General features: G+C 57.1%; 1 protein-coding gene across 1 annotated transcript in view; it reads right to left on the reverse strand.

Moving 5' to 3' along the window:
• UMODL1 (uromodulin like 1) overlaps nt 1-14,694 on the reverse strand; it is a 63,286-nt gene that overhangs the window by 26,502 nt on the left and 22,090 nt on the right. The window contains exons 7-13 of the mRNA XM_060009780.1: nt 14,086-14,340; nt 11,185-11,297; nt 9,551-9,770; nt 4,085-4,222; nt 2,737-2,982; nt 2,389-2,607; nt 1,047-1,304 (exon numbers count right to left, since the gene is read on the reverse strand). Of these exons, the coding sequence (XP_059865763.1) occupies nt 1,047-1,304; nt 2,389-2,607; nt 2,737-2,982; nt 4,085-4,222; nt 9,551-9,770; nt 11,185-11,297; nt 14,086-14,340 (1,449 nt within the window). The remainder of the gene's footprint in view (nt 1-1,046; nt 1,305-2,388; nt 2,608-2,736; nt 2,983-4,084; nt 4,223-9,550; nt 9,771-11,184; nt 11,298-14,085; nt 14,341-14,694) is intronic.

The raw sequence follows: 14,694 nt of genomic DNA on the forward strand, positions 1-14,694 counted from the left end.
AACTTGCACTCGCCTTCCTCACCCACATCTCCTCTCTAGTTTCCCAGTTCACAGCTAATTCGTATTTTCAAGCATATAAAAAGAAGTTCTAAACGTTTATGACTTAGGCATCCCCCAATGGGTCACCTTAGGCATCTCCCAAGGGACGTGCACCCCATCTCGAAGACCACTGTTATCAACTCTTAGACAGTTGCCCAAGATTTGAGGACTAATCTGCAACATCAGGTCTGCCCTTGGCTGTTCAGGTAAGCTGGACATTCAAGAAGATATGTGGATGACAAATGCTAATGAGGAGAAAAGAGGAATTTTTTTTTTTTTTTTTTGCGGTACGCGGGCCTCTCACTGTTGTGGTCTCTCCCATTGCAGAGCACAGGCTCCAGACGCGCAGGCTCAGCGGCCATGGCTCACGGGCCCAGCCGCTCTGCGGCATGTGGGACCTTCCCAGACCGGGGCACGAACCCGTGTCCCCTGCATCTGCAGGCGGACTCTCAACCACTGCGCCACCAGGGAAGCCCAAGAGAAAAGGAGTTTTATCTGAATATATAACTATCGACAAGGAGCAGCTCCACCTTACGTTTCACTTGCTCAATTCTACTCCCCTCCCTTTTACTCTGCGGGTCCCAGGCTCAGTGGGCGGGGAGGGGGATGATCTGTCCATCATCATCCTTCCTGAAAGCCAAGTCCAGGTCTGTTAGGAGTGAGGATGGTCACAGGAAATGGATAGACCAGCACTGCACCCATTTCCCTGCCACTACCCACGAGGACCCAGATGGGCGAGCGTCTGCAGCCTCTGCAGAGTCTGGAGCGCTTTGCAAAGCAGCCTCTTTGTCTACCACCTGTCCCTGAAATAAGCCCCCTCCTGTGTGGCCTTTGAACACCAGCTGAGTCTGAAGTGAGCCAGACATTCCTACACTGAGAGGAAAACGGAATCCCTGCATCCACAAGTTCGCGCAGCTGTTTTAAACCTTAAGCCACCAAAAATCCTTTTCATGCCTTTTCTCATCCCTTTAAGAACCAGTGGCAAACGCGTCTCTGAAGCCTGTTACCTGTCCTCACTTTCAGGTGGGCTCTGGAACTTTCTTTTCCACATGCTTTGGCCACGATCTCCACCAGGTACAAAACACCAGGCTCTAGGCCAGACAGCGTCAGGCTTGCGTTCTGGCTCTCCAGGTGCACAGTGGGGGTCCGCGCAGAAACCAGGGTGAGCTGGAAAGTGGGGCGCAGGGTGAGATCCGCCACCCATGTCATGTGAAAGCCCGTGCTGGTCACATTGGAGACGGTGACCCTTCCGATGGGCGTGGGAGCTGAGAAGTGGAATATAAGTTCCCTGATTAAAATCAGTCCAACGTTCCCAGGAGACAGGAAGGAGAACCGAACCCCCCCCCCCCCGCCACGGGGACATGAGAGTCCTCAGGGGAGGCCAGCCCAGGGGAGTCAAGTCCCCCAGCTTCCACCTACACATGTGGATGCAGAGTCCCTGGACAGCCCCTGAGCCCTGGGCTCCCAGGGACGGCACCCCTGCCCCTTAGGTTTGCTCTGTGCCCACCCCTGAAGTCCCGGGACCTCTGGAAACAAAGTTTTCTTGAGCAGGTTCTGGGCGGCTCCTCCAGAGCGGCTGCCCCCCTCGACCCCTGGGCGGACTCCCCAAAAATCAGCCTGGTGGGCCTTGCTGGCTACAGACCATTCCTACAGGGGACTTGGGAGATGTATGTGGGCTGAAGAGTTTAGTTTCGGATCTAGCCCTGTGCAGCAGAGGAGATGCATCAACGGAGCTGCTTTTAACAGCTGGATGCAATCCAGGGCCAGGCTAGCTCCGTGAGCTCACACGGGGATGCCAAAGCCACCTCCCTCCTTGGGAGGCGCAGGGCCAGGCCCATTCCCTGCACAGAGGGGCTGCCTGTCTCCTGGGGTATCACTCAGGGGTCTCGGTGATGGCTCAGGCCTCTACAAGTAATGGGTGATGTGGAACTGCCGGGGGTCAGTACGGCTGGGAGGGTACAGAGCTGCTGGGGGAGCTGCAGCAGGCCTGGGGATGCAGAACTTCTGGGGAGGTACAGAAAGGTTGGGGGCCCAACCCCGCAGGGGGGATGCGCCCCGTGCTCAGTGCACTTAATGCAACACATGCCCAGCTTCCTGCTCCAGCTATTGGCAATCGGGAGGCTTAGGAAGGGGGAGGACCGGGCTGGAGGGAAAGCGGGGAGACCGAGTTCTCACCCTTACTAGACCGGAAGCCGACCGCCAGGGGACAGAGCTGCACGGCACTGGGTTGGTCTCACCCAGTGCTACTGGACTGCCCTGGACTGGACGACTGCGTGAGCCTTTGCTGAAGGGAGCTCACACACCAGCAGCTCCCAATGGCCCCTGGGACGCACCCTTCCTGCCACTCACCGCAGGCTGGGGTCTTCAGAGATGCAGGCGTGGTGGCCGAGGGCAGGTCTGGGGAGCCGGAGGGTCCAGGGTCTGAGTTTTGTGGCCACGCGGGGTCCAGAGGTACGGGCGGCGTGTTCCTCGTGGGGAGGCTGGCGTGCCACTCAATGTGGTCTATGGGGCGCTGGGTAGGAGCGGGCCGGAAGAGCGGCTCCGTGGTGGAGTTTGGGCGCAGCCATCCTGGGGAGGCTGGTAGGCTGTCCATGGCCCCAAGAGGGGAGCTGTGGGTGGGCCCCGGAGCCCGGGAGGAGAAGGTGCCAGCCACCCTGCTGGCCGCCCACTGGCTGGTGCCCAGGCCTGGGGCCACGCTGGGCTCCCCGTCCACGGCTGGCCCAGTGCTGTTCCTGCCACGACCGAGCACGCCGCTGACCCCTGTCCTGGGCGGGAGCCCTGGGGTCCAGGCCTGGCCTGCTGCAGTGGTGCGTCGCGGGTATCCAGGGCTGGGGGACAAGGGGGGGCTCTCCAGGTCGAGGGCTGTTGTTTCTGTTCCGGGACCTGGGGCTGTTTCGCCTGTCACCGGAGATGGCGCACCACCGGTGGGGCTCACCACGTCACCTGCCGAGACACATCCTCTCTCAGACGGGGCGTCTGGTCTACTCTGGTCAAGAGCCCCCCCCACCCCAGGTGACCTTAAGAGGGGGCAGAGGCTATCCCCACGGGTGGTTAAGAATGTTTGATACGGCCCTTGTTTGTGGTCTCCCAAGAGCTCTCTCGGAAGGCCCTGGAGCCTCTCCATTTGATCAGTGAGGATGCCGTGACCCTGACATTAGCGGGTCCACCTGGGAGGCTGCAGAACCAGGACATAAGTGCGAGGCTTGGTTCTTGCTGGCCTCAGATGGACCGTGGATCTGCGGGCCTTGGGAAATTGGGATAATTTCCCCCAAATGTGCGCTCAGTGTGGGGCTAGGTTCTGGTCACTCTTATCAGTTTGCTGGGCGACACAGGTATAAGAAAAAGGACGGGAGAAGAGAAGCTGTGTGGGTCTTAGGAAGTGGGACACTATACACAGTAGTTAAGGACTAGAGGCTTTCTCCCAGGGAACCATTCTCTGCTGCTTCGTCCAGCCAGAAAGCCTTTGCAGGGATGGCAAACAGGTAGCTGAGCACCTATGCTGCCCACCCTGTGTCCAGAGCAGACATTGCTAGTCGATCACAGCATTTTGAGTCTGTATGTGACCTCCTCCGGCTTCTGAGCTCAGCACGCCAGGTGGCCCTAACAAACTGATCAGAACTTGCCCCCAGGAACGTTGGGGCAGAGACATGCCAAGAATGGGCCTCAGAGACCCCACATCAAGGCCTTCTCCATGCTCACCGGGGCTCCTACACCATCTTGGGGTCCAGTCCACCCAGGGAGGGACCCCTGCCCCCAGGGGTTTCATCATGACTTTCTCTGACCCTTTCATTCATAAAAATAATTTAAAATCATACTTTAAAACTGCACTGGTATAAAGACTAGATTCATAATTGATATTTACTGTTATTAGATTCTTTTTTTCTTTTGATATTAAAAGCAATTAAATCATTCTCATGGGCCCCTAACAGTATGGTGGGCCCCAGGCACTGTGCCCACCCTGCTTGAGGAGAGCCAGCCCTGCTCCACCCCAGGTCCTCAGGGAGGGGGCTCAGCCCAGAGCTGGGGGCTTGGGGACGGGGCGCACCATCACAGGCCCGGCCCGGTCTGGAGGGGTGGGCGTCCCTGGCCGTCTGGCACCGGCAGGTGTACGAGCCCTCGAGGTTGATGCACTGGGCGGCCGGCGAGCAGTCGTGCTGCAGGCTGTCTGCGCACTCGTCCCAGTCTGTGGGCGGGGAAGAGACAGGACACGAGCGGGTGAGAAAACGGCCAGGGGCTGCTCAAGCAGAGCGCCATGGTGGCAACTTCCTGCTGACCAGAGTCCTTGCAGCGAACGACAAGGGGTGGAGCAGGGCGTCGGTGAGGCCCTCGGCATCCAGCACCCGGGGCTGGCGGTGGGGTTCCCTGCACAGAGCCCTCCCTGCAGCTCCTCTCTGGGCCAAGGCGACAAACCAAAAGCCCGCCCTTGCCCACCTCCACCGCTGGCTGGCTGATCTGGGGGCAGAGGTTAGGGGACGTTGGGATTCCTGTGGAGGTATCAGCAACCACAGGTGTGAATATATTCCCCTCTTGTTCATTCTTTGTTCATAAGGTGCTTTCTCTTCCCTCTGACGAGCCAACATCCCCTCATATTTAATGTCTCAAGAAAGAAACAGAAAAGTAACTGAGCCAGGAGGTGTCCAGTTAGTATAACATGAACTTTCCAAGACACAGATAGGACGGCTGTAAATACCTCCCCCCCGAGTCTGGGAAATGATTGTGAGAGACCCCAAAGCCCCATGCCCCTGGGAAGCCCTGACCCTTCTGACCTGGGCAAGGAAGGCTCAGTGAGCCCCCCAACCCTATAAATCCCCCCAAACCCTTCCCTGCCACAGTCCTTTCTCGGCCTCTGAACTTGAACTTATTTACAAAACAGAAATAGAGCCACAGACGTAGAAAACAATCTTATGGTTACTGGGGGGAAAGAGGGGAGGGATAAGTTGGGAGATTGGGATGGACATATACACACTACTGTATATAAAATAGATAACCAGTGAGGACCTACTGTACAGCACGGGGAACTCTGCTCGATTCTCTGCAATGACCTGTATGGGAAAAGAATCTAATAAAAGAGTGGGTATACGTATATATATATAACTGACTCACTTTGCTGTACACCTGACAGGAACACAACATTGTACATCAACTCTACTCCAATAAAAAATAAACAAATAAAAATAAACCCTTAAGCAATCAGTACTCGAGCTGTATTTCAGGCTAGGAGGAGCCGGGGGTCGGGAAGCAGTCTTCCCACAGCTCTAGAAATCCATCCTTCAGCCCAGGTCCGGCTCTACGGGTCGCTGCCCGTCCCATCCCCGCCCAGGAGAGCAGGTGGCTCTTAACAGAGTTGCCTCTGCCAGCGGGGGAGGCTGGGTGCCTCGACGGGGTGAGGTTACCCTCGAGGGGTGGCTACCAGGCTTCCCAAGAGCTGCAGGCGGGGTCCCCGAGCCAGGCTCAGGGCACCAGCGAAGCTCGGACTTGGCTGGACTTCAAGTCAAGATGAGGCATGAGTCCAGTTTTGTGCAGAGAAAACCCCGCCACTGAGCGCTCAGAGGCCGGTTTCGTGGGTTTCAGTTTCGGTTCTTGTGATCTTTACAGAAGCAGCTCCCCGAGCCCAGCAGACTCATCAGCCGATGCAACAGTTACACCCTGACCCAGATCCCCCTGGAGCGCAGCCTGACCTCCAGGTGGCTCGAAGGTGCCGGGGGCTTAAGGCCGGGGCTGGAGCCAGGCCCGCCGGGCAGCAGGGCCACGAGGAGAGCGGAAGCCCCCGTGGAGACCTGAGCTCAAACCGCAGAGCCCTGGAAGCTATCTTGGGGAGGTGATTCCCCACCCCCTTCGCTCCGCCAGCACGTGGCTCAGGGGTAAGTCTGAGGAAGACGCAGACAACTCTGTTCTGTCTCGTATAGAAGCCCGAGGCCCGGCAGTTCCTGGGTTCAGAGCGGGAGGCGGGCCTGCGAGCTGTGACAGCTGCCAGGCGGCCTCTGCGCCTCCTGGGCCTCCAGACAAGGATGTGGGCAAAAGCTTCTGGTGCAGGACCTGTCCTCTGCTCCTGCCGGCCCTGAAGCTGGGATGAGGATGTAGCCCACCTCCCGGAGGAGGCGGCAGCTGCGACAGAGCCAGGACTCCTGGCACATGTAAACCCCCAGCAATGAGGTGGGGAGGCCCGAGGACGAGCTGCCCCATCCCTGAAAAGGCAGGCTCCTCGGGAGGCCCCAAACTGTCTTTGGGGCCCAGGTGACCTTCAGAAGTGAAACCTGGCCAGAGCCCTCAGCCCTTCCTGGGGGCCAGATTCTCACTCAAGGAGAAGGTGGTCACAGAGAACTGGGTTCTAACGGCGGCAGGAACAGAGGCTGGACCAAAGGCAGTGCCACCGAGTCTGGAGGAAGCAGGCCCACCCCCGCAGGCCAGGTAGACAGTGACAGGCCCGGGGCCAGGCTCCCCCGCTCGTCCTCCGTCACCCACTGCCCACAGAGGCCACAGGAAGGTCCACTGCGCCTATGACGCTGTCAGGGGTGCGCGGCCGACTGGAAGCTTCGGGGAGCGTGGCTAGGCCAGTCCTGAGATCACAGAGAGGGCGCTGCCCCCCAGTATTGTGGTGACCCCAGGGGAGCCCCTCACACAGAACGGCAACGCCATCAGGCCTCGTCTGGCTGGCGTCTGCACAGGGCACTAAGCACGAAGGGGCCACATAGATGCACGTGGAGGCCCAGGGGGTTGTCTGCACGTGGAGCAAATGAGCAGGACGGTCCTTCCTGAGCAGATTTTAAGGAAGGGGAGGGGCAAGGGTGGGAGATCCAAGGGGAGCGAAGGGAAGTGGGGCGGGACGGAAGGACTGGTGAGGGCTCGGGGACCCTGCAGGACCTTCCGGGCCTGAGAGCTCACCCGAGATACGAAAGGGCGTCCTAGAGAAGACTTAAACCGAAATGTCGGCGGCGCTGTCAGACGTGCTCCGGGCACCCCGCTAACCCCACACCTGCAGGGTCCCTTTATTTCCCCTCCGGGGGGATGGGTCAACCTTCCTGTCTCTCAGCTGAGCACACCGAGGCCCAGGAGGCGACGTGCCTTGTACAGGGACCCACGGCGAGGGAGTGTCGGAGCTGGGATTCCAGCCTGTCCCGTGAGGCCCCCTCCCGCCAGGCGGTGTAAGCAGGGCCGGAGGCCCGGGTTGCTACTCAGCACTGAGCCTCCCCGCACGGGGCACGGCCCCCCTGGAGGGAGACCAGGACGCGTGGCCACCCAGTGACCCGGGTGGGGTTGGTATGGGCCTCGGGGAGAAGATGAGGTCGTGACAACATGACCGCCACGCTGCTGGGACACGTGGATTCACAGCAGCGAGAGCTCGCAGATAACCCGGGAAAACTCAGCAGTGCCAACACCACCATTTCTGTGGGGTCGCTGAGGAGAGGAGCTTTCCGTGCTGCGGTTTGTTGAATTTTTGTGGAATGACAATGAGTGTGCTTCTCCAGTTTCCCGGCTGTGCCTGCGGGGCTGGGGGCTCTGGGCCGGTGGGGAAGGCGGGGGACTTCGGTTCGGGCCTCCCCGGATGAGGGTTGCGGCCCGGGGGCTGCCCCTCGGGCTCTGGATCAGGGGACTCTGTGCAGGGCAGAGCCATCTCGTCCACCAGTAAACAGCTGAGGCCTCCTCGTGGCCCTGGGAGACCCTCCCACCTTGGCCCTCAGCTCCGGAATGTGAAGCAAACAGCCTACCGTTTTTCAGGGATGCTGCAAGGTGAGAGCCTGCTCGGGGCTCCCAACTTCCAAGGATACTTCCAGAACTTCGTGGCGGGGGGGGGGGGGGCTTCAGAATGATGAACCCTGGGATATTAGCAATGCAGGGCACCTCTTCTTCCTTTGTATGAGTTTGCTGAGGCTGCCATCCCAGACTGTCACAAGTTTTCGAGCTGGCTTAAAACAGAATTCATTCTCTCACAGTTCTAGACGCCAAAGTCTAAAATCAAGGTGTTGGCAGGGCTGGGCGCCCTCGGGCTTTCGGGGAGGGTCCTTCTTGCCTCTTCCGGCTTCTGGCGGCCTTTTGAGCTCCTCGGCCTGTGGCTGCGTCACCTCTGCCTGCATCTTCACGTGGTGTCCTCCACGGTCCCTGGGTCATCTCCTTTCCTGTCTCTTCTAAGGGCACTGCCATTGGACTTTGGGCCCACCCTGATCCAGAATGATTTCTGATCCTTAATTTCATCTGCAAAGACCCTTCTTCCAAATACGGTCACGTCTGAAGTTAGGTGTGTACTTCTCTTTTGGGGCCACCATTCAACCCACAGCATCACTTGACAAAGCTCTGGAATAACCTGAGCCCTGATGCCAGGGGATGAGGCTGGGAAGCATCTCGAGGTTAGGGCTGGATCTCCAGAAGATGGCTCAGATCTGTCTCTGGGCCCTGGGGGTGCAGGCTGAGGGTCCACCCACAGGCTGCCCGGTGTCTGCCCAGCACTTATCCCCTGAACCCAGGCAGGCAGGCCCACCAGGTGCAGAGGGCCGCCGTCATCTCCATCCCCGAGGGGGTGAATGACAGAGGAAGGGACCCCAGGCTCAGCAGGAAGGTGTTTCCCAGGCATGACTTCAGGTGTGACACTCCCACGGCCCCTTCTCTGCATTCGTGGGCTGCGGGAGCTTGGGACAGCAAGCTGGCAGGCGACAGGGCTCAAAGGAGTTGACAGCGCTCACTCTGGGACCTGCTCCACTCCGGGGGTGGTGCGTTCCATGGATTGAGCCCCAAACAGGCTCTTTGATGTAGAGACTGCAGTGCCCTCACCGCACAACGGAACTTCATCCCTGCTTTGACAGCAAAACCTTCCTGACGTGACAGCTCGCTGTCTCTCTATGTCTGTCTCTCTCTGTCTCTCACTGCCCCCTCTGAATCCCCTGCATCTCTCCCTCTCTCTGTCTCTTGATGTCTCTGTCTCTGTCTTATCTCTGACTCTGTCTTATCTCTGACTCTGTCTCTCCCTCTGTCCCCATCTCTCTCTCTCTCTCACTGCCCCCCTTCCCCCAACCCCCTCTCCCTGCCTCTCTCCATCTCTGTTTCTCCATCTCTCCCCGCCTCTTCCCTAATCTGTGACTTCCTGTATCACCAAGTAAAATTACAAGCCTTTGGGCTAATGAAACAGATCTCCACGTTAACAAGGCGCACAGCAGCCAGGCCTGGCTGGGCCCCGACGCAGACACAGTAAGCTCCCGTCCCTGTGCCCTTCGTGGACCCTCCAGCCCGGTTCTACCCTGGGTTCTGGTGGCAGCTGAGAAACACCATCGAAGGGAATAAGTGTCCCTGAGCTCCGAGGGGTGCTTCTCCCATCAGGAATTGGAGGTGTGGGACACAGGTGGGCTCACTGTTTCGGGGCGGCAGCCCTAGGCCCCAGTCCCCATGGAAGAACACAGAATACGGACTCAAAGTTCATTTGCTTCATCTTTTGGAACAAAGTGAATGTTGATCAGGACTAACGCAGCCTGGACTTTGGAGGGCATCGGGGCGGCACACCCTGGGCATGGAGAGGAGGACCCACCTTGCACAAGCGTCTCCGACTGGTCCACCTGGAACACGGTGCTCGCCCACAGAGGCGAGAGCATGGGGGACAGCGTGGCCACGCCCACCGGGAACTCGGGGTCCTGCACCGTCAGTCTGAGCCTCACCACCATGCTTCCGGCCCGGAGAGACACGACCTGCATCCTCAGCTTCCCTCTTCGGTACAAGTCAGAAAGCGCCGGCGGAAAGGAGGTTGCAACCTGGCCCAGAAGAGGCAACAGATGCTCAGAGGCAGCAGACTTTTCCATCAAAGCCTTCAAAACCAGTCAGCGAGGCCCCGGGTGTGACACGTGGATGGTTCCCAGAATCCACGTGTCCTCTTCCTGACCAAGAGGATGCGCCCAGCCACCCTCCTCGGGGACAGCAGAGTTACCCCCTCCAGCTCACTGCAGCCCTGGGACAGTGGGCCGGGCCTGCTCCGTCTTGGTAAGGACTCAGAGACCATGACAGTCGGATCTCCATCCTGCAGCCCTAGATGCACGGCCCACTCTGGGTGCCCTGGAAACCGGTGTGAAGATGATGTGTGTGTGAGAGAGGTGGCTGGATGGACTGATGGACGAAAGCGGCAATCCCGTGGCTCCTCAGAGCTGCCCCCCTCCCACTGGGCTGTATCCCCAGGAAACAGGCACAGCCAGGTGATCAGGGGCACCTGTGCCCGAGCAAGGAGACCTAAGCCTCGCCCACATTCCTCCTACACCACTCCTGCACCCACAGGCGAATTACTGCTAGAAACAAGGGAGAATTCTCCAGGAAAGTTCAAAAACCAACTCCTCTCTGCAAGTGAACGTTGAGAGGCGACCCTCCTTCCATCCCTCCCATGTCCACACATTCTGCAAGTAGAAGCCTGGACTGCCCTCTTGTTTCAGAATATCTTTCCAAGACGTTTCTATGATGAACGGCCTTGGGAGAGAGAGGATGGCCCCGTCCAGAGCAGAGCAGATCTGTTCACCGTCTGATGCGGTAAAGATAACGTATCTCTGGAACAAGGTTTAGGCAGGTTTGCATGGGGGTCCTCAGCTGTGATGCAGATGCACTGCATGTGCGTCACCCACCGGGCTCCCTCTGCATCACCCCCGTGGGACTTGGGGGCCAGCAGGGGACCTGGCACCAATGTGATGCTCGTGCCGCCCGCTGTGCTGTGAGGGAGGGAGTCCTTTGTCTCTGACCCAGGCATCTCGTGTCCTCTGCCAGCATCCATGCCACAGGCTAACTTACTAGCTTGCAAGAAGAGCCAAATCCTAGCCCTCTCCCAGTTACTGACAGGTTGGCAAGTCGCTTTTTTCTCCAGCTCAGCATCCCAGGATAGATGATAGCTGCTACTGGCCTGGTTCTCCCAAGCCTCATGCTGGTGCCCGCCTTCAGCCCCAGGGAGGAACGGATGCTTTGATCACTGGTAAATGCTTACTCAGTGAAGCTGCCCCAAAGAAGGAGGGCAGAGGCCCCAGGTCCCCCAAACAGAAGGTTCGACAAAAAACCCAGCCGAGCCATCAAGTGGTCCAGCCCGTTTGAATCAAAGTTGGTTTGTCCCCAAACCTATTTTAAGTCACGCATAAAAGGGGGCACAGGGCGGGTTTCTGGCTCCGACTCTCAGAAAGCTCCTCGGCCGGGCTTTACCTCGTGCAGCAGCTGCTGGGAGAAGTTCTGGAACTCGGGGCTCCCACGGTCCAGCAGCCCCTCTGTCACGTTGCGGTTTAGGATCCTGACAGTGACTTCGAACACCCGGGCATCTGAGACAGACGATGACACAAATTAGCTGAAGTCCGGGGAGCACGAGTCACACGCTTTTCTGTCAATGTTTTCCAACCTCCCCTACTCTTCGGAGGAGAATTTTTTGGAAAACAGATTGAGGCGTGAGTCTTAGGTTTGGTAGCCACATTGGGGGAAATCAGCGTGAGGAATATATGCCTCTACGCTGGAGTGAAGGGAACTCAGACATAGACACACACTTAGAGCCAAAGCAGGGGGACAAGTTACAGACGTCACATGGCTCACACCGGCGGGAACTGGGGTCCAACCAGCCATGTAGGGTCCTCACCCAGTGTGGCCACTGCTTTCCTTGGCACACGCCCCAGCCAGGCCCCTGACACTCAGGTGACAAGTTCATCCTGATTTCTCTGGGACTTTCCCATTTTCCCACCAGAAGTCCCACCTCTCAAGAACCTACTCTGTCCCGGACAAAACGATAGGGTTGGTCAGCCTGTAAGGGACGTGTCCTTTTCTTTGGACATAAGCAAACCTGGAAAAGATTCAAGATGGGACATGGGAGCATGTCTCTTTCGATACCAAGAATGAAACCCACATCCACAGCAGACCCTGCAGCCATGATCTAGATTCTAATGATCTGAAGGCACTCATAGGTTGTCCCACCCTGGTTCTCCACCAGCCAGCGAGCTTCACGCCGGTGGGGCAGAGTTTATCACCGCTGCACGCACACAGCCCCAGAAATGACACCAACGTTGTATAGCGTACATTTCTAGACGGGGGCCCCTCTGAACCTTCTCCCACCTTAGCAAGAGGAATGAGTATCCCTTAGGGTCCGGGATTCCCAGGCTCTGGTCCTGCCCACATCACAGAGCCTCTCGGGAGGTGGGTATCCACCAGTGCTTCGGGAATCCAGACTCACTGTGACGCCCCGGGTCTCCACTGCTACGATAATCTCTATGGCCTCCAACACAGCAAGCATTTAATAATGTCAAATGAATTAGCTAAGACCTTTAAAGTGAATCGAGCTTTTTAAAAAAAAAATAGGGCTCTGCAAACATAAGGCATTTCTACACTACAGAGAAGGAACGAGAATCCAGCTGGGGAAGGAATCAGCTTGTAATCAGGAGTCTTATGGAATCTTCCAAATTATCTCCTCTGCGTTGGAATGTAGGTATTTTTTCCTGAGGGTACAGAGTCCATGGGGTTGGGGCGGAGCTGCATGTTCCTACCGCCCGTCCCAACTGAGATGAATTCACGCTGGGATGTTGGTCCCACCAATTTTCACTTCTGAGATGAGTTGTGGGGGGACAGAGGGTGGAAGTGATCTGTGGGGATGGAGCCCCTCATGGTCCCAGTTTCCTCAAAGGGAAAAGAGTGTTCCCCCCATTTTCTCCGTGGAGCAACTTGAAAATAAAACAAGAGGGTAAGGTGGCACAAGTTTGGAAATTAAGGCTTGTGCAAAGTCAAGGGCTCGAGTTTTTGCATGGCCGGGGTTCTGGGGGCCCTCTGGGGGCCTGTTCTGCGTGTTTGCCATTTAGCAGGGTCGGCCCCCAATCAGTGCATAGAGGGTGTAGGCCAGACCCCCCCCCAGCCCTCACTCACCCACTGCCACCATCACTGTCACCGGCGTTATCCCTACCCGTGAGACAGAACCCCCAGAGGGTGCTTTTTTTTTAAATTTTTATTTTATATTGGAGTACAGTTGACTAACCATGTTGTGTTAGTTTCAGGTGTACAGCAATGTGAATCAGTTCTACATATATATCTATTCTTTTTCAGATTCTTTTCCCATTTAGGTTATTACAGAGTACTGAGCGGAGTTCCCTGTGCTATACAGCAGGTCCTTGTTGGTTATCTATCTTAAATATAGTAGTGTGTTTATGTCCGTCCCAGACTCCCAATCTATCCCTCCCCCCAACCTTCCCCCCCACCATAACATCTTTCATACAGTGATTTCTGCCCTCTGCCTGCTCTGAACCCCCAGGCTGGGTCTCCCCCCCTGCTCCGGTCCCCAGACCAGAATGTCTCAGAGCCACACTGTCCGTACGCACACTTCCACGTCCTGCTGCCAGAGGCCAGCCTAGGAGGGAACTCCCCGGGCCGAACCTGACAGAGGTCTACACCACCAGGGTAGCACCACGACCAGGCAGAGGGGAGGTGGCATCACGGGGCAGGGCCAGTGTCGGCCACCTGGCAGAGTCACGTGGGTCACGCCAGCTGCCTCCTGGACACTGGAATCCCCAATTCATGCCTATGCTGTGTTTATTTGGGGCAAAAATTTCTTCAGGGCTCCGATGCAGTGGGCATCATGTTAGCTTTGCAAGTGCACGGCATGGGAAATGAGGCATACTTCGTGACGATCTTACAGATGCTCAGCTCTTGGGTTTGGGGAAGTTATACAGACTCAGCTGTGTGGAATTAAGTGTGGCAAGAGTTCCTTCGATGCGTGCGAACCGCTACCCTCTTCTGCTCTACTATACTTTGGGCTTCACTCTCTCTGACTGCATTATGCGTCCTTCAAACCACAGCAAAATGGGATCTTCAGAGAGCCCTCATCACCCCAGGTGTCAGAAGAGCCCCCAGTCAGGATGAGACGCAGGGGAGCGAGGGGAGCCTGTGCTGGGCCATGAGCACCGTGGCACTGCTCCGGGACACAGAGCGCACTCACTGCCCCCCAGGAGAGTTGGGGCCAGGTCAGTGACGGCCCCTGTCCTGCTCGTAGGAAGCACGTGATTGGAATCACCAGGGCCAGCAGACTAGGCTGGAGAGACAGACTCACAGGTCATGTGGATTTCAGACATGTGGCCTTACCGGTCTTGACAGTGACCGTGGTGGTGACGTTGGCCCAGCACCCCTGGTAGCTGGTCCTCACCGCATACAACACTCCGGCCTCCAGCCCAGCCACCTCCAGGCTCGTCCCCCGGGTGCTGGCGTTCCTGAGCAGCTCCTCAGCCTGGTAAACCTGCACGTGGAAAGTGCAGTTCTGGGTGGAGTTTAAACTCCAAGACACTTGAAAGCTGCTGCTGGTGACGTTGAGGACCACGAGGTCTCTGATGGGAGGGCAGTCTGCAAAAGGGCAGAAGGAGGAAGACGCAGAAAACGTCTGAGAGAAGCAACAGGAGTAGAAGTCAATAGGTGGGCCGACATCAAAGTGAAAAGCTTCGGTCCCACTTGAAACCATCCACAAAATGAAAAGGCAGCCTACACACCGGGAGGAAAATCTGCAAATCATATATCTGATGAGGGGTTAATATCCAAAATATATGAAAATCATACAACTCATTAGCAAAAATAAAAATAATAATCATGATCCCATTTTAAAATGGGCAATGGATCTGAATAGACATTTTTCCAGAGAAGACACACAGATGGCCAACAGGCACGTGAAAATGTGCTCAGTATCACTGACCATCTGGGAAA

Source organism: Delphinus delphis, chromosome 4, assembly GCF_949987515.2.
Source record: "Delphinus delphis chromosome 4, mDelDel1.2, whole genome shotgun sequence".
Taxonomy (NCBI): Eukaryota; Metazoa; Chordata; class Mammalia; order Artiodactyla; family Delphinidae; genus Delphinus; species Delphinus delphis.